Source organism: Meles meles, chromosome 2 (assembly GCF_922984935.1).
Source record: "Meles meles chromosome 2, mMelMel3.1 paternal haplotype, whole genome shotgun sequence".
In the NCBI taxonomy this organism is placed as follows: domain Eukaryota; kingdom Metazoa; phylum Chordata; class Mammalia; order Carnivora; family Mustelidae; genus Meles; species Meles meles.
Window position 1 is genome coordinate 10,652,109 of NC_060067.1, and position 27,773 is coordinate 10,679,881.

At 39.2% G+C, this 27,773-nt stretch overlaps 1 protein-coding gene across 2 annotated transcripts in view; it reads right to left on the reverse strand.

Moving 5' to 3' along the window:
• Positions 1-27,773, reverse strand: part of SLC4A4 (solute carrier family 4 member 4) — a 353,934-nt gene that overhangs the window by 97,714 nt on the left and 228,447 nt on the right. For both annotated transcript variants that reach the window (XM_045987257.1, XM_045987268.1), the window contains 5 exons: positions 23,383-23,540; positions 16,640-16,727; positions 14,226-14,380; positions 13,482-13,601; positions 10,933-11,107 (listed from right to left, as the gene is read on the reverse strand). In XM_045987257.1, the coding sequence (XP_045843213.1) occupies positions 10,933-11,107; positions 13,482-13,601; positions 14,226-14,380; positions 16,640-16,727; positions 23,383-23,540 (696 nt within the window). The remainder of the gene's footprint in view (positions 1-10,932; positions 11,108-13,481; positions 13,602-14,225; positions 14,381-16,639; positions 16,728-23,382; positions 23,541-27,773) is intronic.

Here is a 27,773-nt window from a genome sequence, read left to right on the forward strand (position 1 = left end):
TTGCTATTCATCTCTCTGAGGGCAAGCACAGGGTCTCTGGGGGCCTTCCTATTTTCCTTCCTCCTATGAGGCTTTGCACTATCCTCCCATGTGCTCTGTAAGCATGAAGGAAATCTCAAAGGAATTGAAGAAGGAATACCCAAATCACACCCTAGGTTCCACTGAATCGAAGGTCAACAGACGTTGTTGCTCACTCAGTAAAGATAGCAATGAATTTCTTCCAAAAAAATGGCTCTGATTTATGGGAACCATGTGACTGTTAAAAGGCAGATTATTTTTATTTCAGTACTTGATCCTTTGGTAAGTGCTACAGTTTCCATTCTGTTGCTGACAATTTTGAAACAGAGACAGGTGATTTATTATATACACTGCACTGGAAACTTGCTTAAACTTAGAGATACTTGCAGCATTTCTGAGAAAAGAACTATTTTCACCACATTTTGATATGTTACTCTTGATAATACAGAAATTTTAAAAATAATCTCAGGCACTGAATAACTCCAGTTCAACTCACTAGAATTTGAGGCAATTTAGAAGGTGAACTATCAGAAACCCCTTTTCTGATTTATTATATTCAGGGTTCACGAAGATAAAAAAAGGAAAATAATATGTGGGTGTGTGTATTTTTAATTGCTGCAACTCATAGAGACACTTCTGACCCTGATTTCTCCCTGCTCTATTATTTTTCATTCAGTTCACGAGACTGCATGTGGCTGAGCTCTGAGGTGCGGCGGAATCAGGCAGCACAAAGTGTCCCAGCTCCATTTTGCTTAGGCTTTCATCTCCTTGCACTTCTGATCAAGAATCCCCCACCGCTGAGGAGCAGAATGAGCAAAGAACCAGCAGTCAGGAAATCTAGAGTCTAGACTTTGTTCTGTCACCAAAGAGCGGCGATCTTGGGAATGTCACTTAAAGTTTGTTGATTCTAGTTTCTTCAAGTAGGAAACATGGCATTGATGCAGTTTAACAAGGGACTCTGAGGTCAAAAAACATCTCAAAGTGAGACTAGGCTCTACCATTTACTCAAGCAATGACTTTAAGATATAACAGTTATTATACGTATTAGATAATACATGTAAAATGTTTAGCATAGTCTCTGATACATAATATCTTTATGAACAGTAACACAAACATAAGGTATTTGTTTAGATAGAAGAGGGAAAGCTGAACTAGATGGTTTCCAACATCTGCTCAAGGTGGCTCAGCATAAACAGAATGTCGTGGAGTTGGGGATATCTGAATTAAATCCCAGATCCACCAGTCACCAACCTCTCCACATCCTAATTCTCTCTTCTGTAAATCAATTGCTATTTCACAGGAAAATTATGTGGACTAAGAAAGACAATCATATATAAAGAGCTAAGAATAGAAATACAATAAAACATGGGTTTTCTTTCCTTCTCTGCCTTTCAATCCCTTCTTTTCCCAGCCTATCTCTATTATTTCTCTTTTCATCAAAAGAGGGAAAAGATGGAGAAAGTCAAAAGGAGTGACATGAAAGAAAAAAAATGAAGACTAGTCCTCAGAAGAAATGGGGGGGACCTCTTTAAATCTTCAATATTTCCCCAAACAAATCCTAAATCAACAGAAGCCTTCAGGAGCAACACTACAGCCATTGAAAGTTGCTTATTTTTTTTTAATTTTTTATTTATTTCTTATGTTACTAAACACATGGAATCAGCTATAATAGGACAGAATAGTTTGTTTTACTTTACAGCCATGAAGTCAAAACTCACATCCCAAACAATTTATGAACATCTTTCTGTTTCTATCAGGGTTTGAAGTTAAACCAAAGATGGTCCCTATTTTACAAAACAGCCAAGATAATCAGCACAAGTCCGTGATAGAAAAATCAAGCATAAAAGTAGCTGGACCATTTATGGTTTCATTTATTCTTCTCCTATCCCCCTAACCCCCCATGTTGCTTCTCCATGTCCTCATATCAGGGAGATCATATGATAGTTGTCTTTCTCCGATTGACTTATTTCACTGAGCATGATACGCTCTAGTTCCATCCACGTCGTGGACTCTGAAAAACAACCTGAGGGTTTTGAAGGGTCAGGGGTGGGAGGTTGGGGCAACCTGAGGGTTTTGAAGGGTCAGGGGTGGGAGGTTGGGGGAACAGGTGGTGGGTAATGGGGAGGGCACGTATTGCATGGAGCACTGGGTGTGGTGCAAAAACAATGAATACTGTTATGCTGAAAAAATAAATAAAATGGAAAAAAAAAGTAGCTGGACCGTAAGAAAGAGATTCTTAAAAACAAAACAAAACAAAATTCAACTCTAATTGGTCATACCAGCATTTTAGGTCTTGGAGCCACCAGTGACCAGGGCCCCAAGGCCACCATGCCTGTCAGCACCAATGTTCGACAAGCACATTCAAAAGATGATGAAAGATTAAAAATTTAAAAAAAATTATGCTGTCAACTTTGACTTTACTGCAATTCAGTATCTTCACAGAACACTAAAGAATGACCCTTCTTGTTTTATGTCCTTTTTATTAAGGAATTCATTATTTAGAATAATCATCACAACCATTTAGGGAGTGTGGACAGCAGTAACAGGAGACGAGCAGCACAAACGCCTGAGCAAACAAAACATTTTCTAAGTCTTTGACAATTTTCAACCAAGTAAAACTTCGAAAATAAAATATTTTGGTGGCAGTAAATGATAAAGTATTCACTGACTTAATTGTAATATTTCAAGCTTCTCAAAAGAAACTCAACTGTTTCTAACCATAAAAAGAGACTTCAGCCCGTGTTTGTGGTAATTTATACAAACTGCGTAGAATGTTGAATAATAAAATTAAATATCTCTAGCTCCGTCTTTGAATCTGAAAGTTAGCCAAGAAAAACGACGCAGCCTAATGCCATTTAGACACCGCCACTGGAAATAGGCAGGCAGACCTGAATTATCTGCAGGAGTTCCAATGTCAGGTCCCCAGCAGAAAGCCAAGCCACATGATTAGAAGTAAAGTGAAGAAATAATGCAAGTTTCTAAATCAAATTTGGGTCACATGACAATTAGCCGGGAAGATTTTTTTTTTTAAGAAAAAAAAAATACTGATTCTTTACCTCTACCTTGAACAATTAAGTCAAGATCTCTGAAGATCCGGCCTTGGGAATCAGAATTTTTTTTTTAAGTTCCCCATGTGATTCTCATATGGTTCAAATTTGAGGTGCGCCCATTCAAAAAATCTCCCTTCCTCTTTCCAAATCAGAACCACCTGCTAGCATTTGTTAAGGTCCAGTTACCCAGACCATTCATCTACGCTGGGGAAGACTAGAGAGACAGCCATCATTGTTTATTTCACCTGTGTAGCTATAGCCTATAAATCAGTGATCTCTGTCCTGACAGATCACAGCTGCCAAACCCTTATTTTCATCTATCCTGCCTAAAAGTGCTTTGTCGTCATAAATAGGATTTCACTTTACACTACCCAGCAAGAGCTGAAGAAAGAGGGAAGACTGAAAGAGAAATTAGCTCCCTGCTTGAAGAAAAGTATGAGCCAAAACCTTCACCAAAGAGCCACAACTCCAAGTCTGATAGAATGGATGGGCAAGATGGGGAGGCTCTATGATATTTTTTTGTTTGAGGAGCTATGATTACGTGCCTGGATCATCTGAAGTGCCCAAACATCAAATGCCAGGATAACCTTACACAAAAAATCAATTCCAGATGGATAAAAAATTTAAATGAAAACATAAAAGTACTAAGATATGTGGGTAAATATTTTTCTAATCTTGGAACAGGAAAGCCTCTCTAAGTATATAATGAAAATAAAAAGCTATAAAAGATTGAAGAATTTGAATACACAAAAATTAGTATCGGTATAGTGAAAGAAATCATAAATAAGTGAAAAGACAGGATAGATCTGGGAAAAATATATTTGTCATATTTCTGACAAGAAAAGAAAAAATATACTAATACACAGAGTTCCTATGAGTCAATGGGGAAAAAAACCAAATGCCTAAAAGGACAATATGCGAAGGACACAAATACAAACAAGTATATTAACAATTGACAAACAAGTCAAGAAAAATGCAGAAAGATATTCACCCTCACTAAAAGTCGAAGGAATTTGAAATGACTATGAGTGAGCTATCATTCTCAACCCACTGAATGGCAAAAATAAGAAGATGGGACAAAATCTTGTTTTTGCAAGAGTGCATATAAGTGGGCATTCTTGTCCATTATTGGTGGAAGTATAAATCGGCATAACCTTCTGTGAGTATAACTTAAAACAAATATAAAAAAAATAAAATAAGCCTGTCCTGCAAACATTCTGCTAGGGATTTTACTCTAAGGAGATAATTACAAAGAATGAAAACATAGTTAAACACCAAAGTTTGTTTATAAATGAAAAAATCTGGGGAAACTGAAAGTGTACTAATAGGGGATTTATTAGGTAAATTATAGGACATGCATCATCATGTGTATAAAGAGCAGCAGTCTTAAAGATAATGTTCAAGATCCACACTAAAGTGGAAGAACTTCCATTAAAAACTGGTCATGTGGGGCACCTGGGTGGCTCAGTGGGTTAAGCTGCTGCCTTCGGCTCAGGTCATGATCTCAGGGTCCTGGGATCGAGCCCTGCATCGAGCCCTGCATCGGGCTCGCTGCTCAGCAGGGAGCCTGCTTCCTCCTCTCTCTCTGCCCACTTGTGATCTCTATCTATCAAATAAATGAATAAAATATTAAAAAAATAATCATGTTATGAAACAGCAGGTATATGATCTCATTTATATACACGCTTTCTTATACATCAATCTATCTGTTTACACATGCATCACAAGATATACAAAAGATGTTCACGAAAATGTTAATAATAGTTATTTCTGAGTGATGAGTTTAAGGGTAAAACTATTTTTTATTGTAGTTTTTCTGCATTGTTTGAATTTTTGACAACACATAATTATATCTTATTAAAAATAAAGTATTTCAAAATAATTTCAAGACAAACATGAGGTAGTTTTAGAAGGTCACAACGTTTGGGATCACCACCCTGCCCAAATCACTATCCTTTTCTAATCACCAAGAAAAGAGTTGACAAAGGTCTTCCAGTTGAAAAGCCAACCAAATATGCTCTGGTAAGTGAAAATTTGGTTACATTTGACTTAACCTTAATCAAACAGTCTTAATTCAGAACTTGTACATGAAGTGAAGTAAATTCTTTAGTTAAGTTCCTTCCTGGGAGAAGGAATAACCAGCACACACACTGGAGGCAAGAAAGCAATGGGAGCTCCTTACTTTGTCACTAATACACATTTATATTTTTTAAAGATTGTATTTATTTATTGGAGAGGGAGAGAGAGCACAAGCAGGGGGAGTGGCAGGCAGAGGGAGAGGGAGGGGCAGACTACCTGCTGAGCAAGGAGCCTGACGTGGGGCCCATCCCAGGGCCATCGGATCATGACCTGAGCCAAAGGCAGATGTCTAACCAACTGAGCCACCCAGGCACTCCAATACACACTTATTTTTGACTGCCCAAACAACCCACCTATATCAATCCAACAGACTCTCTCTCTCTAACCTTTTAAAATCTCTCTTACGTTTCTGGAAGACTATTTCAGGCAGATTAACATATCACCTTCCTTTCCACCTCAAGAAAGAAATGCATTTTGGTGCCCAAGTGCAACATTTAGGGAAGCTGAAATTCCTATGCTTTCCTCACTATAATGAAGCAATTGCTATTATAAAGTACACATGATAAACTTCATAAAGAAGTGTCTATCTTACAGAAAAATATCTATGTGAAGAAGAAATGATACATTTCCAACCTCAGCAGATTGATTAAATATTCTCAGCACAGCAGTATGTTAAAATAAAGCTTTAAATTTGGAGATGCCAGCTATAAATGTTCCTTATTATGAGACAAATTTCCTTAAAATGTGCTCTGTTAGGCTCCATAAATATCACAAAATTCACAGAATTCTAAAAATCTTACTGTATCCTTTTGCTAAAAGGTTTGTGAAAATAGGATTATATTTACTCTGGGGAAAGAAATTAAAATTACTTTCTTCACTCTAGACTATACTCAGTCATTCACAATCAACAATGTGGATTTGAGCTAAAAGATTTTTTTCCCTATGTTCCATAAAGCCAGAAACAACTTTAAAAAACACCAAGACTTGCCACAGAGTATCAAAAAGTGTTCCCTGTATGGGTAACTTGCCCATAGACTAAGCTATCCATAAATATTTGTTAAATCAATGTTTAACAATTTAATCACACGTATCTAAATGAACAGAACAGTAAGCCGGCTTGGCAACCAAGACTATAAATGCAGTGCAGTGACTTGGATGCATGGTCACAGAGCTGAGTTCTGGAAAGGACATGCTTCTAGGATGGTGAGACTGAAAACCCTTTGTTTACTTCAGAGCACAGCAAGGGGACCAGAGCATTATTACAGTGGGAGGGACTGAGAAAGATAATAAGAGCGTTGCATGTTTCCCGGACCTCAAAAACCACACGCTCTAGTCCTTTGTTGTTGAACCACAGGAACAGGAAATAAGCACAAGCCAGGGCTGGATCCTAGATAAATCTAAGGTCATCTCTTGGCCAAGTGGTTCAGTCACCCCAGAAGCCCAAGCTAAACTTTACTGTCTATACCTAAGGAATCCATGAACACCCCCTCTGAAAGCCTTAGATCCTCTCAGAGCAGGCTGATGGGTCCAACGAGTATGCCAAGTTGGGAAATTTGTACAGTCATCTAGGAGGCTATTATCAATTGATTATAACGGAAGCCACTGTAGCTTCGACTGTTCCACTTCAACTTAGGTCCATGGGAAATGATCCATATCCAAGATCTGCTTCTAATGATGATGTGGGAATAGATAGACACACAAGTGTGTATGGGGGAATACTAAACATACATCTACTTTATTACTATTAATATTCATTATAATTAATATTACATATATAGATTTCAGCTCTGAAAGAAATGCTTAAATGTAAATTTCTGTCTTCGAGCAGGCAAGACCTCCTGGCAGAAGAGTTTGCTTAAACAACAACAGTACAGTGACTCATCTGTGTTTTCACAACATGTTTGCACCAGCACCCATGTCTATTTGTAGCTTGACAATAAAGGCCCTATTTGTGAACCATCTCTGAGCTGTCTGCCTTTAAAAGCAAGGACACTATTCTCGGTTGACTCATTTGAGCTAGTTGGGCTTTTCAGAATAACCCACTGCCACATTATAAAGGCATGTGATATAACTGAAGATTACTTCAGGCGATGCCAATGTTCTGCTTAGTCTTGATCTAGTGTTTCGAAAAGCAAATAGACCGAGAGGACTTTACCCCCTAAATAAGCCCACTACATTCCACTACTGGTACCTCTTGGAGACACAGAAAAAGAATGCCTTATCAACACCCTAGACTGTAAATACCATCAGAATAGGGATTCTTATCTATTTTGATCACTTATCTGTATCCCCAGCACTTAAAAGAGTGTCTGTCACACAGTAGACACTCTTTAAATATTTGCAAAGGAATAAATCAGCCTCTGACATGCACCTGGGAAAGATCTGAGACTTAGCACCAAATCCATACACTATTTTGTTGTCCTGATGCCACATCAAGATTCCTCCTGCTAGAGCATCAGAACTTCTGTATACTCAAGGACATGCTGTTTCGGTACTGAGATGCTTTTCAACACATTAAGTCACCTTACTCTCTAGTCCTTAAAATAGATAAAACCAATAAAAATCTCAATCTGAGTCATCTACCACTGCAAGAAAATCTAGAACAATGGCTACAGGTAAAATGTTTCCTATTAAAATACTGGGATATGTAAAATCACTGTAAAACGACTGAGTTGGGGAGGGGAAGTGTGGCACCCTAACTAGTAAGTTCTAGTTATACAGATCATTTTACATCTATAAATCCAGTGCTTGGCTCTATGCACCTTCACTAATAGCACGAGTTTCCCCAAAAGAAAGAGATAATAGACTATTCAGTTCAACAAATATATATTAACGATCATTAATTTCCCATCCTTCTTTTTCAGTGTTTCTGCTACCCACAGTGACTTCTACAAGTACCAAATTGCAGTACTTGGCCAATACGTTCTTCAAAGAAAAAAATAGGAACTGAGAGAAAAATAGGCACTTCAATATTTCCAAAGACTTAAAACATGGAGTTCACAGTTTCAGTGAATTATCAATAGGGGTTACAAAATCTATCAATAAAATAAGCAGAATATGTCAGGCAAATATCCTCCTAGATTAGAAGCTAATTCTTCGAATTAATTTGTATGTGGGAGTATGAAACTTACATGTATTTTATTATGATTAATATTCATTATAATTAATATTACATATATAGGAGTGACTCCTAGGAGTGACACCCAGCAAATGGTCCTTTTAGCAGACAACCTAGAATTCTGATGTGCTGAAAGCATTTATGTTTCTCCTAAAGGCTGCAGAACTCAGAAAACTGCTTACTCCACCAGCAAGGCCCTTCCTATGACATTCCTCACCAAGGAGATACCCACAATAACTGCACATATTATACAACAGAATCCTTTACTTTCTCCCAAACTTGCACTTATGGAAATTAATTCACCTTGGAGAGATCAACAATAGAATTTAACAGATTTCTTCCTCATCTCAGATGCGGTGTTTTAAAGCTACATCTTATGAAGCTGGAAAGGGGTTCAATTCAGTTTAAAAAGCCAATACATTAATATATAGGAAGTATTGTAATTTCTCCATCTCTATGAAAAGAACATTCACGGAAAGCTACATGTTGAAAAATTATCTGCACAAGAAAGTCTCCACGTCTTCTGAAAGACAGAAAGAACTTAGCTTGCCACTCTCTCAAAATCACAGCTTTCTTTCATTTTCCTAATGTGGCTGCCTGTCTTATGTTCTTCGTGCTGGCCTCCCGGTGCTTCCCCAGTCTCTCTTCTCCACTTGTTTTCTTGAATAATCTGATTTAGTTATCATTATGCTATCACTTGGAGGAAGAAAACTGTTCAATCTGGATATAGAGCAGACTTATAAAAATACTATTACTGACATCACCATTACAGTTTAATTTATTCATTCTTATCTTATGAATAAGAGGGAAACACCCTATCAGTATATTTCATCTTTGTGTCCTACCATGCTCATTTCTGTTCCCCACAGGGCAGGTCTCTCCTGGGGACATAACACATAAGTGTTTCCTGGTCAGCGCAATGTTATTTTTTAAATGTTAATTAGCTCCAAATATTTAAAAATCACTAGATTTCAATAAGAAGATTTGAGTTTTCAGCCTCTTTTTGAAAATCAGAAAGTGAAATCATACGGAGCACATATTCACAGGGAAACAAGCACAGCTGAGAGGCCACTGGCCCTTTCCAATAGGGCATGAGCTCTCCAGGGTCATCACAATCCCCAGCTGTGAGAAAGCCAAGCTAGCCATGTGGAAAAGTCATGGGCAGAGTCCTTAGTCCCCAGCTTTTCCAGACATCCCAATCTAGGCACCAGACATGTGACTATGAAGCCTTTGGGTGACTCTAACCCCAGCTGCCACCACACTACAAATGTGTGAGGCCCAAAGAGGGAACCACCCCAGATGAGTCCACCAACCAACCCCCGAAACCTGAGAGAAGGATAAAATGGCTATTTCAAGTCTCTTTTAAGTTTTGGATCAATGCGCTATGTAATAGCACATAAGGGCTAAGGGATAAAAACGCCCTTCACTGACTAAATACAATGGTTTAAAGTGACTTCCCCCCCGTGTCACTTGGGCCAACATAGATGTCCTATGTCCTCTCCATTACATTTTTGTGTTTCGGCAGGATCTAAAGCATGACGATGCACAGAAAAGAAAACAAAGGTAGAAGAAAAGCAATCTTTTGGAATCAGCTGTATTTTTTTAATAGGCTGGCTGGCAGCACTGATGAATGTCACATAGGTTAATAAGTAATAAACTCAAGTAGAAGGACGGGGTTTGGAAAGGGCTTGAATCTGCTTCTTTTCATAAGAATATCAGCATCAGGAGCATCTGGGTGGTTCAGTCAGTGAAGTGACTTGCTCTTGGTTTAGGCTCAGGTCATGATCTCATGGGTTGTGGGGCTCCACGCTGGACAGGGAATCCACTTGAAAACTCTCTGCCCCTCCCCCACTCATGCCTGCTCAAATATTTAAGCGCTCGCTCTCTCTCTCAAATAAATAGACCTTAGGAAAACAAAATACCAGCTTCACTCACTACTCCGTATTCAGCACCTAGCACGCTTCTTTTTTTCTTAGCTTCGTACGTATTTTTCTGATTCATGGAGGGCATCCAATATATCTTCTCTACCACAAAAACTTTAGCTGTTACTGACACAAAAGGAAGGCAAATGGCACCCGCAGAGTAACCAACAAACTGTGCTTTGTACAAAATAAGTCAAGCCAGGGTCTTTGCAGCTTAATGGCAGGCAGATTCAAGAACAGGGGAAACAACTCTTAACCTCCATTCCTTAAAGCTGAGCTCTACTGATAGATATGCAAATTCGACCTCAAGCAAATCACTCAATTTTTTGATGACTGCTTGCCCATGTGTAAAATGAAGCTAATCACGCATTCCCAGAAAGAGTGTGTTCATCAAGTTCAACAGAATACGGTCTGTGCACTCCAGGTAGTAGGAGATCTAAACCTGGTGCCCTGCACAAAATTAAAGCAGCTGAGACGCTTTTGCCCAAACAGAACTGTATATCCTCATTTCCTTTCCTTCTTCTCCCCACTTGTGACTCCAGCCAGATTTCATCGAGCTATTTTTGTGATTACTAAAATGCTGGAAATATAGCAGCAGGCCAGAAGCAAAGTAAAATGCAGCATCCAGCAAAAGAAAGAAAATCACGCTGAGTAACTGAAAGGCCATCTGCTTCTCACTGAGCTGCAGGGGCGAGGAAGGCGATCTGGGCTGCACTATTTGTGTCTTCCCCCAAACCAAACCCACCTGCATGTTGTCAGTGGCATCCCCAAGCAGTCCTCCAAAAGTGATAGCGTTAGTTACAGTTGCCAGATAAATGAAGAGAATTGCTGAAAGCGCCTGAATATTTAAAGCATCATAAAAATCACTGGCGAAAAATGGTGCTTTCCTCTTTATGTCCTTAATTAGTCCACCACAGAACCTGGGCAGGGAGAAAGCAAACATGTGACAATGTAAAACAAATCGCCATCAAATTAACCCAGAGATAACTTAAGAAGCCACAAAGAATTTGTATTCCAAGTGTTGGGATCAACAAGCTCTACTTAACCACTTCAGGGAAAACCAGAAAACTGTAGAATACATTTTCTTCTATCTGTCTCTGTTGTGGTCACTAAATTGGGTGTCACATTCCCTAAAAAACAGACAGTTGGTTTTTAGACGGGAGTGAATAGTGTAGATGAATTAAAATTTCTCACTGTTTGAAGAGAAACATCCAAACACGTGAGCACAGCATGTAAGGTCCTTTATAATCTTGCCATAGTTTCCTTGCCAGCCCCATTCATCATCCCACAAGTGTTTACTGAGCACCTCCGATATGCCCAGCCCTACTCCAGGTGCTGGAGACACACCAGGGAATGACACAACACAAACACCTGCCCACTGGGATTTTGATTTCTAGATGGCGGACAGACAACAGAAGTCAAATTCATGGTGCTAAAAATCAAGGTAAAAATTAAGTGGGGAAGAAGGTTATGAAGTACTAGAGAAGGAATGGCTGAAATATTAGAGTGGCCAAAATGGACCTCCAAGCAGGGGATTTGGGGATAAGGTCCCAGAGGAATGAAGGGAGGAAGCCAGGCCAGCATGAGGAGGAAGAGCGTTCCACACATGAATAGGTCAACTGCTTTATTTGGGTATCAGTCAACCTACCCTCCCAACCAAACCTCAAATCTTAGCTTTCCCCATGACCTGCCTGCTGTCTAGGAGGCCCATCCTCCGAATTCAGCAGCTCTCTGAAGTCCTGGCCCTCCACTCAGAGTTCAGATTTCCACCGCAGGCTATCATACTTTATTAGGACTGTTGGGGGGAGCGTGGGGGGAGGGGCTTCTGGCCCTCGCTGCACTCGGTGGTCTACTCCTGTTTTCTTAGTAGGCACAGGGCTGAGCATGGTACCGGGCATGCTGCACACACTCAGTGCATTTAGGAAGAAGGGAAATATACAAGCATGGAATTCTATTATTTATTTATTAAATGAAGGAGTTGAATTTTAAAGACATGATATAATTCTGTATGTTGCATACCAATGAGCTCATTTTTATAAAATTATTTTTAAACTGTCAAAAGAATACATAAAGTATTAATCCTATCATAATTACTATTATTTATCATTATCAAAACTGATCTCCCTAGTGACCTACACTTTGTAAAAGCAATCTTGAAAGTTAACAACAGATAAAGCAAGGAATTCAGAAATCCATATTTCCTCTATTAAAATGTTTCATATCTTGAAATAAACAAATAGAGAAAGAAGCTGAATCCTGAACTCATACCTATAGAAAATGAAAAGGATGTTCATACTAAAAATAGTTTGTGAAGAACTATTCAGGAAAAAAATAGGGGGAGAGAAGGTTTTATGTTCTCTATTCTTTAAGAAAAAAGGGAAGGGAAATAATGTCCCCTCAATTTCAGAGAGAAACCCAAGCAGTCATCAGAGGAATAAAATCATTTTATTCGGATTCAACTGCATATTAAAAAGACATACCTTTGTGTTTCCAAAAAAACCTTGATGCCCTTAAAAAGTCCTATCTTCATAAAACGAGTACCCTACTTAAATTTTACTTAATCCAAAAGAAAATGGAGAATCTAACAGGGGAAAGAAAAGGAAGAAGTATCATAAAGGGAGACTTACAAAAGCAACTGGAAAACCTGAATCCCCAGCTGCAGGCTAGGAAGACTATATGACCTGTGGGTTCCTCATTTCTATAACACATTCCCCATTTGTAAGTAAACGTACAGGGAAGAGATGGAATCCCAAAGCCAAATGAGGAAGACAGGCACATGGCTGTCTTGCGGCCGCTCACTCACACCCACCCACAGGCCCGCTGACTTTCTAGCACCTTCTCTCGCACTTCATGGCCTGGATGTCAACCCACCACATACCACATAGCACAGGCTCTTTGCTGTCTCCTCTCCCCACCCCCTGTCTGCTGGGTCTGTCTCCACATCTCCTTCAGGACTTTCCTCACAGGCTGCACTTCTCTGCAAAGCCTTCTCTGACCACCCTATTTAAATTGGAATACCTTTCTCCCATCACCAAACTCCCTACTTCTGCTTTAGTTTTCCCCAGAAAACCATCACCAGGTATTTTCACCTTCTCAGTTCTGTCTCCCACTTCTACAAAGGAAGACCCAAAAGGACATGGGGTTTTTGTTTAATTCACTGTTGTGTCCCCAGTGCCTGTGGCTAATCAATATAAAGGTCTATTGGCCGGTGATTCAAACGCAGATAGGAAGATGAAGGGAAATTAAGATCTCAAGAGAGCCTCGTCATGAATGTCAAAAGAATCCATCAGTTACCGTCCAGTTCGCTGCAATTCTTCACAATCCGCGTGTCCCCCTCCTCCTCCTCCGTGGCCTCCATCATGGGGTGTGTCCCCATTCATCTGAACATTCTCTCCACCTGAGTACATATTCTTTCTAAGCAAGACAACAGAAATCAAGAGAATTATGAGTTTACTTTATTCATCTGCTTCTCAGCTGTGTCATGCACTAGACTGATGAAGAGATTGGGAGAAAGGTCATTATATCCTTCTGCCACCCTGACAGGCAATTCTTAAAGTGTTATATTTAGAGGGAAGACAAATGACTGATGAATAAAAAGCTGAATGAGTTGTATATTACACAAGAGGAGAAACTGTTTCACCTAGAAAATAACAGATTTCCAGAAAATGACTTCTCCAAAATTATCTCACCCAATTTCTTGACCTCTTAAGTCTATAGGGACTCATCTTGAGAAAACCGATCTTTCTACACATAGAGGAAGTCCCCAACACATTCTCCAAAAATCCTGCAGTGTATTCCAATATCATAATCTGAGATCTCTAGCTTGCAATCACCAAATAAAATAACAACGTACGCCATCCATTTTATAGTGTCAACGAAATGCCAAACCAAAGCACTTATGCGGTTCCTTTGAGAGAATACATCAAGTTACATGGGAAACTGAAAACACAGTATTAGGATAGTCACTTCACCCCATTTCTTTTTCTGCACGCAGCCTCCTCCCCAAGGATGAAAACTCCCCATTGCCTGATAATTTACCTTTTGTCAGATGATGGAAGACTCTTGGGAGGCTCTATCCTGATTGCTGGATCCCATTCTCCAGGGGGAAGGACAATGACTTCATCTAGGAACTCGTCAATGCCAGCAATCAGGTCCTGCCTGTCTTTTGCTTTATAAGCAATGTCATGGAACACCTAAAGGATAACGAGAGATGTGCTGATCAACAAGAGAACCCTCTATGTGCCTCTACATGCCTCGCATGCCACACAGCATGGTGAGCATGAAAAAGGCAATCTATAATCCATTTTGATATTTAATATATATTCAGTATAATCATATTCTCATACTTCCTATCAGCTTGTCCCCAACTATTTTGCTATTCTGATTGTGAACCCAAAGAATATAAGTAGAGGCATGAGAAAACAGTGGTTTCTTTTATATGTTTTTTATTTTTATCAATACTGCAACACAACATTGCCTTTCATCTCCCACTGGTAGGCACCATTACTGCTGTAGCTGCCGTAGAAGCCAGATGAAAATGGTTTGGAGAAATACACAAAAGAGTCATTCTCTGAAATCAAAACGACAGGGATAAACCATTGCTGGTAATTCAAAAAGGAAAAGTTCAAGCTGAGTGTTAAGATCGGGTTAAGACCCAAACATTGCAACTCTCAAACACACAAATAATGTCAGCTATTAAAGGAAGAAAAATCCAAGTTATACTGGTAACACATAAAGCAAAGGGCTTTAAGCAGGTGATCGTCTGTCTAACCTTTTAGCGAAGCAATAACTCAACCATCCAAGGCAGCAAACGCGTCATCTTTTATATAGATAGCCAAAGAAGGGGCTTCCAGAACGCACATAATCCTCTTTGCCAATCATCCCGTTCTTCCAACCTAGCTCATGATCTGAAAAGTCCTTTACACCTTTTCATACCTCGTAAGTCAAATTCTTTAGTCTGCAGGAGAAAAGCTGGCTCCTGCTTAACGTCCTTGCCTATGCTTAAAGACTGCTACTAAATCTCTTCTCTTCGACAAGAATTTTTAAAAGCTGTCAAACAAATAACATGTCACGGTCTGGGGGTTGTGAGGTTGAGGGCAGGGCCGTCCACGGTGCCAGCACCTCGTCCGCCGCGGGCACGGCAACGGCAGAGACTGGAAAGTCAGAGTCACTCTTCCAGCAGCCCCTGAAGATAAGGACTGACAGTTCTGACCAATGAGATAGAAGGAAAATGCTGGAAACCTTTAGGATACCTGTTAAAAGAGACAGCTCCAGCTAACATTCCCGCCCCCTTTTTCCTGCCTTGAATACAGAAGAGATGGCTAGGGCTGATGGCAGTAGCCATCTTAAGACCACAAAGCAAGAGCCTTGGCTCTTGATTTATCATGAAGCGGTGACGTTAAACCAACTCCGGCAACTGCCCACCTCCAAATTTCCTGACATGTGAGCAAAAAAATAAACCCCAAATAGTTTAAGCCACTATAAATCAGATTTTTTTTCTGTCACTTAGAGCCTAAAGCATCTCTCATTGCTACATCTTAGGAGGAAGGATTCTTTTTTTAAGAAAATATAAACATACAGAAATCAATAAAAGAACCCCCTGAGAGGCTTAGTTGCTTCAAGGGGGGAAACCAGCATAGTTATGCATCCATGCTCTTGGTCTCACATTAAGCAACCATGTGAGTAATCATCAAGCTGAACTACCATAACTAAATGCCCTATTCTCCACTTAACACACAGAGAAGCTAACAATGGAGTAATAAAGCAAAAGTAAAACATTTGGGAAGATAGTAAGCTAAAAAGACACAGAGGCAGAAATCAGTGATCCCATATCCTAATTGTATTTCTCCTACTGAGACTAGGGTTTAGGGTTTCATCGTGTCTAAAACGTGTGTAACAACATTCAAGCTGTTATGAGAGTAAGGCTATAATTCCAAAGTACTAGATACTCTGCAGTAACAGTTGCTATGGCAATTTAGTGTGTGTATAATTCCTTCCCACAAGATAAGAAGACCATAAAAACAGGTACTTTCTGATACCTAAGAAAAAAATGCATGATCCATTTCATTATGCGTTACTTTATAGAACCCATTATTTCTGATGTGGTATGTGGACACCTGAACTCCCAGAATGAATATGTTAAGAATTTTAAGAGATAAAGCTTAAATTAACACAGTGATGTGAACTTTTTCAAGAATATTTCACATATATCAGTTTGAAGAATTGCAATGCTTCGCAAAAGAAAAGAAACTATATCTTATTCCAGCATAATTTTTTTTTTGTTTTTGAAAACTGGATAGAGATCTGCTCTCTGCCATGAATGACTGTGCCTCATGTCCTAGAGAAGACGGGTAGCCACATAATTCTAACTGAATACACCGTGACCGCCAATTCCCAGCACAAAAACTGCACAAGAGCGACGTTCACAGATCGCCACGTTCGGGATCGCCTACCTCATCAGACATCAAGGTGGCAATGGCCCTGCCGATCTCATGGTAGGACTTGGCTTTTCCCTTAGGACCTAAGAGAATGAACAAGAACCTAATGGAAGAGGAAAGAAGCAAAAGCTATAAAACACATTTCATCAAAGTTAATATACATAAAACCCAGACACGTTTATCTTGGTTGATAAAAAGCACAGGTCTAGAATTCATCTCTAAAACAAAGGCAATATTCTTGGTAACGTGACAGATGCTCTTTCAACAAACTGTTGTTTCTCTGGAGGCAAGGGAGAATTTCACATGGAAATCTTGAGAAGTTTCTCACTGAGCTGGAGAACTTCACTTTGGGAGTCATTCAGTCTCCCTTTTTTAAACTGTCTTCCCTCACCATTTCTACTGACTTTCAGAATTTTGAAGAAAACCCATTAAGCACAATAACCAGAAAGACTTAGGACATCTTCAGATTTCTCTGACTTTTCCTTACTCAATACGAGTAATGACAAATGATCCTCTCTGTACTTTTAAGAAATATTTCTGCTCAGAAGTGACTGGAGGTCAGCAAAAACCAAATCCTCTATAAGTAAGCCACATGCTGACAGTCAATGTAAAGAAAGAGAAATATGAGAGAAATTCAAAATAAAGCATCATTCTCAAACAGTTAAAATTTTTTGGTAGGTGCCCTCATTTTCCTTTCCAAGCTTGTTTTCTTGATAATGTGCACTCACTGCTCTATGGCAAGTAGGTCCTGAAATTTGCAATAATGAGCTTATCCCCACTTAGCTTGTGTCTTGACTAGGGAGGAAGAAACCCAGTATGTAAGTGACTAAGAAAAATCAAATAATAAAAGTCAACATGGATACATTTCTCACTTGCTTATAATCATGGCTCACCTAACATGTACACAAGAAGGGCAATAAAAATGAACATATCACGTTGGCTCTGCTTTTTAAAGCTTGCAAAGCATTTCACATTCATCACCACATTTAAACTCCATATACCCTTTTGTAATAAGGACAGGTATCCTATTCCCATTGAATGGTGAGGATACTAAGGCTCAAGGAGGTCGGTGGCTGAGCCAAGATTGTGCCTAGAAAATGAGAGAGAGTAGACAGGGCTTCTCACCTCCAGTCCTTTTTAGCATACAATTCTGCCTAGTATTACCTGGCCAACCTACGACTTCCACAGGTCACCCTGGTGAAAGATGTTGTGGATACTTAGCTGGGAACAAGAAATCTTGGGTAAATTTTATGGGACCAGGGATAGTGGGGGAATAGTTTAATAAAATTTTATTTTTTGCTTATTTATTGATATACCTTACTTCACTTTTATTTATTTATTTATTTGACAGAGAGAGAGAAAAAGACAAAGAGAGAGAGAGAGAGAGAGAGAGACAGTGCAAGTAGGGTGAAAGCAAGAAGCAGGCTCCCCGCTGATCAGGGAGCCCAATGTGGGGCTCAATCCCAAAACCCTGGGATTATGACCTGAGCTGAAGGCAGATGCTTAACCAACTGAGCCACCCAGGAACCCCTATATGCCCCACTTTAAATAAAAATGGGTTGACAGCAAGTACTCCTCAAAGTGTTAGGGTTTGTTCCAAAAAGCCCTTGAATAAATAATTTCTTCTTTTCATTATAAAATTCAATCCAAAAGGTAAAGGGGGAAAAACCAGAAATTAAGAATATAAGAAGGTATCTCAAAGTTTGAATGTTTTGATTTCACACCGAAATAACCATAAAACTGTTCAATACTTATTTGCTTAGAAACCAGTTCCGGCATGAGGCGGCACACTCTTTCAAGTGTTATCACAATAGATGAAAAAGCAAAAGCAATTGGCAGGCATGAAAGTCTGTTCAAGTATGAAGGAAGTCGTTATTAAAATTGGATTTTTAGTTCTTCTAATTCTGAAGTTCAATTGATACTAGAACTTTTCTTTGTTCGAAGCTGGACCTAAATTGTATACCACTACATATAGTATTATAAAGTACTTCCTTATGACAGTAAAATGTACTTTACTAAAGGGACAGATCACTAATTTGAGTGCAACACATGCAAAATATATTTAACCACTAAAGCAAAATATAAATCCAGTTCAAATTTATATCAGTACTCATCACATTCCCCAGTCCTCTTTGCCTGTCTAGCAATGGCCAGCTGTCAGGGTGGTAAGAACATAGTTTTAGGCAAAGGGGACTGATGCAGGGCAGCAAGAGAAAATATCAAACACCTGGATCCTTTAACTGACACATTTTTAAATAAAGGGTTTCCTTTATTCACCATCTTTTGCTATTTTAATGTGTCTAAACATTAGTGTTTCAGTAAGACAGAATATATAAAATCTTTCCAGAACCAATCTGTACCTCTTCCTACCTCGCCCTAGCATCTCCGTCACCATGATAGTTTACAAATACACATCATGGAAATAAATACACGTGTATCAACTAACACATGAATTAATTATCAGGTTGGCTATACAGCAACAAAGTCAAAAATACTATTGTGTTAGAAAGTGAGACAAATACGCTCAGTTATTGGTAGTCCTCAATAAACTTTGGCAGATGATGGGTAACTATTCCAAGAGCTGGGAGAGTAATGGAGCCTCTAATTTAAGCCCTATGAGATGAGGGCATAAGTTTTCTGCAAATATTTACTCTGGTCTCTGCTAACTGGTACCAAAGAACGAATGGAAGTAGTAGACCAATAGTGACTAAAATATATATTATAGGAATAAGCCCAACATATGAGAATTATATTATTTCAGTAACTTAAATATAAAGGTACAATTTCTCTTTCCTGGATAATGTAATTTTTCCTTTAAAAACCAGATATATATTTTATGTAATATATAAATATTTATTAATACATGTATTTATTTATTTATCCTTTAATGGAGAATCAATTCTGCCCAACAGAAACAAAGTGTTACATATCAGTGAAATTTTTCCATTACTCCAGTCAGGGTCCATTCAATAAAGTCAACCTTTTAAAATGATAGAAGAAATCTAGCCATCTGCAGGTAGCAGGAAACATCACCTCAGGTCGAGAATTTCCTCTGTAGGAATAGAAACCCTTAAGAACCCCCTAATTTGGACTGCATTGTTGAAATGGCGATGAGAGGTCTGGAAGACTAGCAACACAGAACAACTCATCAAGTTGAAGTTCTCTCTGCCTGAAACATGTGCTTTTCCCTTTTAACCCTCAAAGAAGCAAAAGCTGTTACAACTTTTATGATAGAAATACATCTTGCCAAACTCAGCTTTTATAACTTACTGAAAACTCCTTTCATGACCCAAGCTGTTTTTTGTCAATGGACAGATGTTATTTTTAACCAGAAGCTTTTATCTTGATTAACAAATTAGAGTAAACATCATATTTGTGTGGCTGGAAGGGCACAGCCATGTTGACAGCTGGGGAAAATAAATTAATTTATGTGACTGAGTTCCTTTTATCCACTCATAACCAGAAATAAAGTCATAGTTAGAATTTTTGATAGTGCTAGTTGTCTCAAGAACCTTCATGAGGCTCCTCTACTCTTGTGAGCTTTTTCACAGACCTAATTATGCCTGGGGAGGGTGCCTCTAGCATTCTCCACAACAAAAATAAGTACCAGATGATCTCTGTCCGGAACCAATGGACTATGCTCACATCCACAAAATAATTGTAGGCAGAAACAGGGCATAATATCAGAAAAAGAGCCGGCCTTCCTAAACCACTCAATCTTTTCAGAAAGGATGTGCACCCCCCCTTCCTGATATATCACAGCTATTTCTAGAATAAACTCAGCATGTACCAATCCTTTACTCCCTGCTCTCAAAACAGCAGTGAATCAAATAAGCCATTATTCATATTTAGCAGCTTTGTAAACGATGGCTAAACTGTAGCTTCCACAATAGATGAATGAGGACCACAAACGCACCATAACCAACCATATTACATATGGTAAGCAGCAGCTAGCAACTGAACTGTTGGACTCGACAGGACTGAAGTAGCAGGATCTCCATCCCAATCCCTAAAATGAGATTTTCTATGGTTTTGATAATTAAGCACAAACTGCTGCTCTCGGGCACATCACCAGATATCACATAAAACACATATTAACTTACACTGATATGGAAAGGGTAAACATTCTAATTTTGTAGAGGACCAGAACTTACCGCATAGTATTTGCCTTAAATGTGAAAATCAAGATCAGAAAAGAGCAAACTGATCAGGGTCTTTTCTTTTTCTTCATGGGAAAACCTTAATATACTTTGCTCAAATCCACTCTACATAGCTCCTTAGATTCTCCTCAAAAGCCTGGCTTCAAGTCAGAAATCTGCAGTTCTGTTTCTAGCACTGCACATGATTCTCCCCGTTGCCTCCTTCTCTCAGCTGTGAAACTACTTATCCCCTACATCGCTCATAAATGTGGGTGAGGGGCAGCCTTCGTGGACAGACAGAAGATGACAGCGAGCCAAGTGTCCACAAGATACTGGGAGAATCATAAACCTATCCTATCAAGTCGCCAAATATCAAGGAACAGTTTGTCTGCCTTCACATAGATGGCAAGAAGGGCCCCTAGGCAGGTAGCATCCACCCAGCTGGCACCAGTCCAGGTCCAAGCACCAAGCTCAAGTACATTCAGCCAGTAACTAACTAGAGAACCTTGTTGCTACATACAGCTGCTAGATCCAGCTTCTTTAAAAGTGTATGGCCATAATATTACTTATTACATATAGTAATAATAACAATCATAAATGTAAGAGCATAACTTTCTTCCCCCTTCTCAAGGAAAAAATGACATTTAGCAAATGTCAACAAAACCAGACTTTTCAGGTTTCCCCGCGGTAGGACAGGGTAGCGCCTTAAAGCACACCACCGAGTACAGAGGCAGTCCTTCACAATGACTACCGCACTCCTTGTGGGATTTCCTTGATTGGATTTCACAGGATGCAGCCATTGTAAATGGCCCCACATTACTCATACACAAAAAGGCTAATGAGACACCCTACTCAGTGATTATAGCATGCACTGGTTCAGAGGACAGCAAATGGATAAAACTGTTTCCTGGAAAAATGTTAACATGCTTGGATATATTGCTCAGATTATTGCCCTGAAATAGTTTTATGGCATTATTGAATTACATTCCCTTGAACTATCGAGCATCTTTTGTTCATTCAAATGATGCTGTGTTTCACCTGTAGACTGGAAACACTCTCCTGTACAGAAGAAAAGAATGAGCCAGACGGGAGCAGATAAGAGAGATACACAAATGGTCATGATTTGCTGCACAATGAACTCATGTTATTGTTAAATAACAATCCCCTTAAAATATTTTTTCTTGTAACTTCTAGAGAAAAGTAGTAAGAAAAATGAAAACTCAAGAGCAACTTAACACTTTGTGACATGCTTTTTTTTCCTTCAAGCCCCAGTAAAATTAGTCCAAAGAGACATGAAAGAAACCATAGGGGCCCAAGAGCTGGACGTAAGCCATGATTTGAGTCAGCAAGTGGTTCAGCAGGTGATCGCTCAGGTAGAACTGCAAGGCTCAGCTGGAATGTTTTCAAGTGAACAACCGAGTTACAGAAAACACGAATGGTGATGATCCCATTAATTGAGTAAGTTATGATCATTTCCTTTCCTTTGCCATTTGTCCACTGGCTGCCTACTAACGACCAGTATTATTCCCATTTTAAGTGTCTAAGAAATAGAAGAATAAGGAGAAAATACCTGTATGAAAAGAAAAAAAATAGCCTATAATCTATGACTCGGGAAGCCCCAAGGAAAGGTTCTTATTTCTCTTCCAACCCGGCTCAAAGCAAACCCGGATCCCCTTGTCTCAGGGTATGAGGCTGAGACCATCTGAGATCACTGAGGAAGAGTCACAACCCTTCCTGCTCATGTGAGGAAAACTAAAAGAGATGGAAGCCACTTGTCCTTGCTCAGGACGCACAAAAAAGCACCCCCTTCACGTGATAATTTTATGATGTCAACTTGAAGATTACAAACTTCTCTTTAAATGCTTCTTCAGCACAAGCTGAAGTGAAGTATTAACTCCTGTTTACCTATGGCACTCGGTCAGTCTAGCTTCGAACTCTCGGGCTCAGCTGCAAGGTAGATAGACTGGTGCAGTGAGTTCATGATCGTAATAATCCGAATATGTTCCCTTTTAGAATAAGAATTGATGTGATACAACACAAAACAGTAAAAGTGTGCATAATTAAGTGTACGGCTTAATGATTTTTCTATATGAGTGCATATATATATATATATATATGCACACATATAGAAAATATATATATAAATATATATAAACATATATATACATATATATGTAGTCACATATATATATATATACACACACACACACACACACACATTTGTATGTGTGTATATATATGTTACCAAGTATCTGATAAAATGTAGAGCAACCCAAAACAACTCTGACCTCTGAAACATTTACCATCTGTATGACATTGGACAAGTTACTTAAATTCTCAGACTCAGTTTCTTCATCTGTAAAATCCATATACTTATAGTTTAAACTTTAAAAATATTATTATGAGTGGCTGGCTCAGTCAGAGGGGCATGTGACTCTTGATTTCAGGGTTGTGTGTTCAAGTGCCAAGTAATTTAATAGCATGAAAGACAGGCTAAATCATTATTTCAGATTAAGCCTTTCCAATATGCGTGCTCTGGATGTATCCTCATTCTGATTCTCTAGCCAAAATCACTCCGTAAGCACACAGTAGACCCCAGCAGGTCAGGGAGCAGCTTACCTTGTGGGCACAGGGACCTCAGTCAGGGCACCCAGCATGACCGCCTGCTGGAGCCGGACAAAGGCAATGAAAGGAGTATCCAAGAAGTCAACCTCCCCAACAAGCACGTTGGAGGCTTCTGCATCGCGTGGCAGTTTTTTCATGAACTTATTCTTCAGCTGCATGGGAAGAGCCAAGAAAACACAATTTATTTCCAGAGAAAGGAACAAAACCAGATACTCCATATATCACCCAAGGCAATTCCTTTATATGAATCTACACACAACAGGCTCTAGCTAGCCATTTTTCTAGTACATTTAACCCTTCTATTATAATAAACATTACTCTGTACTTTGGATTCAAAAATATTGAAGGTATAATCACATGGCTTACACCTAAAACTATGTTTACATATAAAACTATTTATTTATTTATTCACTTGCTCAATAAACGTAAGTTGAGAGTCTACTATGAGTCAGGCATTGATCTAACCCCTAGGAATACAGGGATAGATCAACAAATTCTATCTTCCTTGGGTCATATTCCACCAGAAGAGAAATCAAATATTATTTAAAGTAGTGATAAGTGTTAAGAAGGAAAAATAAAACAGGTTAGAGGGTACTATTTTAGACAGGGTAGTCAGGGAAAGCCTCTGAAGAAGTACATTTTACACTGGATTGAGGGGACAAGCCATGCAATGATCTGCTCAAAGAATATTCTAGGCAAAGAAAACAAAGTGCAAAGGCTCGAGGCAGAAAGGAGCTTGGTAGAGAGGTTGAGTAAGAGGTGAGTGCAGGGGTAGTTAAAGGAGCAAAGAAGAGAAAACAGCAGCAAACGAAAAATTGCACAGGTGTGGGGGGCAGGTGGTAAAAGCCTTGAAGTCCACCATAAGGAGTTTGGGATGTTTTAGGTGGGACTTGCCTACTAAAAGTCCAGGTGGAAAGGTGAAGTTGGAAGACGTACATTTAGAAGATATTACCACATAAAGAGAATTTAGGACTATGAGACAGGATGACACAACCTTGAGTGTGAGTGTAGATAGAGAAGAGGGATAAGACCCAAATCTTGGGCCACTTTATCTTTTATAGGAATGGGAGGAGATCTCAGCAGAGGACACCCTCAAAGAGTAGACAGTCAGGTCGGAGGAAAACCAGGATACACCAACTATCAGGTGAAGAAAGGGCTCGATGAAGAAAGTATATCTGCTGAGTCACAGGCTGCTGAAAGTTCAAATAAGATGAGAACTAAGAATGGATGAATAAATTCATCAAGATGGAGGTTCTGGGTGATCTTGACAAGAGCAGTTACGGTGGACACCAGAGTGCCCGGTGAAGAACAGGAAGTGAAGAAGTGGAGACAGGCAGTAAAATTATTTTGAGAAATGTTTCTACCAAGAAAAGGCAAGGAATAAGAAAGTAGGTAAAGGAAAACATAAAATAGAGAATTCCTTCTAAATGGCAAGTGTGCTAACACTTCAGAATGTTAATGGGACAGATTATTGCTGCAGGAGATACAGCGGACAACCACAGAAGTAGTTCAAGCAACCTTGAACTATGAAAACGAGAACTGAGAAGTAAGCTAAGGAGGAAGGGGGGATGGTAGGCAGAAATTTGAGGAGAAGGGTAAAAGTATAAAGAGATTTTTCTCGGGGAATAAAGGTTGCTTCTTATGGTCACTTGGAAAGCTTATTTTATAAGTGTTATTTGTCCCTTTCCTGAGCTTCCCCAAGTTCCACTTAGAATAGGCCTGTTCAAGCATGCTTCAATGAATGGGAAACACCTCCCACAGCTCAAGAAAGACATTTCAACAATCATGGAAGATGGAGATAAGAACTTTGCAGGGCTATATGAAAGGCACAGATTTCTGATATATACTAATCATCAATATAAAAGCCCTTCCCTTAGGTCAAAAGTTACCAGTGAACTCAGTACTTTTTGCCATGAATTACTGCTGAGATGGGAAATGGCAGACATGGTCCAATCTCCCCCATTAATAAAAAGGTTACAGTAAAAAAAAAAAGTTATAGGGGTTATAATAACAATTTCCATTTTTTTCCCCTTCATCACACCCTTTTTTTTTTAAATTTCTTTTCAGCATAACAGAATTCATTGTTTTTGCACCACACCCAGTGCTCCATGCAATACGTGCCCTCCTTAATACCCACCACCTGGCTCCCCCAACCTCCCACCCCCCACCCCTTCAAAACCCTCAGATTGTTTTTCAGAGTCCATAGTCTCTCATGGTTCACCTCCCCTTCCAATTTCCCCCGACTCCCTTCTCCTCTCCATCTCCCTATGTCCTCCATGTTATTTGTTATGCTCCACAAATAAGTGAAACCATATGATAACTGACTCTCTCTGCTTGACTTATTTCACTTAGCATAATCTGTTCCAGTCCCATCCATGTTGATACAAAAGTTGGGTATTCATCCTTTCTGATGAAGGCATAATACTCCATAGTATATATGGATCACATCTTTAGGTTTTTTTCCTTTCTCTCTCTCTTTTGTTTTTGTTTTTTTTGTTGTTGTTTTTTGTTTTGTTTTGTTTTGTTTTGGTAAGCTCTACACCCAATGTGGGGCTTGAACCTATGACCCTGAGATCAAGACTCAAATGCTCTATCTACTGAGCTCTACTTACTGAGCCATCTAGGCACCCCCATATGCAGAGTTTTAACTGGGGAAAATAAGTGACACGAGAAGTAATCCCTAAAACTCTATCACCCTCATTAGCATTTTTACAGAATTTTTTTAAATTTGGTAGTGCATACAAGAAGCAAGCTATGAGACAAAAAGCAAGGACATCAGGGCTAATAATTTAGTGGAACCAAATAAACACAAAGAAAAAGCAAAGGCAAGATATTTAGATGTCAGGAACATGACTACTTCTAAGAAGTAAGGGAATTTTCCAAAGTTTATACCATTAGTCCTCCAAAAAATGTTAATATTTAAAAAAAAAAAAACTATTTGAGTCTATAAATAGTGAAAGAGCAGCAGCCATGGGAAGGGTCTAAAAACATCAAATTGCCAAAACTGTTATTATCACCTAAGGAAGTTGCAGTAACGAATTGTTTTCTAAAACACAGAGTAGAGTACAGGGTACAGCTAAGTGGCACAAATGCCTAACAAAATATCATTCCTAGAATAATCCTCCTTGGGTTCTTTCCAGAGAGTTCCCACTACCAACAGCTTCATAATAATCTGATTTTATTTCCCATCTCTCCAGCACACTCTTTGCTCTGTCTAATTAGGCAGGTAATCTGATAATCTTGTTCAGTTTATGTAGACTCCCACATTCATTATAAAAACTTTCCTTTCCACATTTCTACCTTTTCTAAACTTCCTTCTACCTCCTCTAAACATCTAAGCATAAGCCATTTAACTATCTCAACCCCACTTTCTTGGGAACTCTGGAAGCACTCACTTCTGAATCATACTTTTGAAAGTTTAAATCTTTTCTCCAAATTTCCTGAGGGTGAGAATAATTTATCCCCCATTGTACTGGGCACCTACACTGCACATAACTCAGCTGTAATAAATATTATGAATGGAAAGAATGAGCTCTGTAGCACTAAAAATCAAACCAAAATCCATCAAATGCCCAGGAAAGTTAGCTTCCCAAGTCTCACTCTAGAACCTATGTCCAGATCTGTCACTAATTAACTACCTGACTCACAACACATGAAAAATAGCCCACAGTCTATTATATTCCTCTACAAAATGTCTTAGAGTACTATGCTACATTTACTGAGATTATCATCCCCATATTGGAAAAACAGGAGTATATTTTTAAGGCTAAAAGAGGTAAACGATATTCTACATGCTCTAAAGAGATGTAGTTCTAAAGACATGTTCCTTTAGCTCAGCAGATCTCAAACTGTGTTTGTGAAATGCTAGTGTTCTCAGAGAAACTAACAGCTTTTCTAAAATAAACACATACAGTATCTGAGGTACCTCAGAACTCAGCCCCTGAGTGGCTCTTTCCTATCTACACACACTCCCGGGGTGAGTTCATCAAAGCTCATGCCTTTAAACACCTTCTATATGCTGATGACGCACATATTTATATCTTCAGCCAGGACCTCTTCCCTGAACTCCAGACCTAGAACATCTCCACCTGGATGTCTAATAAGCATTTCAAACTTCACTTATCCAAAAACTGAGCCCACCAACAGTCTGCTCAAACTGGCTCTTCCTGTAGTCTTCCTCATCTGGCTAATGGCAACCATCCTTTCATTGCTCAGGCCAAGACCTTACTGTCATCTTAGACACTCACCTTCCTCTCACATACCATGCCCATTCTACCAGCAAATCCTATTGAATCCACATTCAAAGTATATCCAGAATCTGATTATTTCTCACCACCTCTACTGCCTCCACCCTCGTCCACTATCATCTGCTACAATCATCTCTC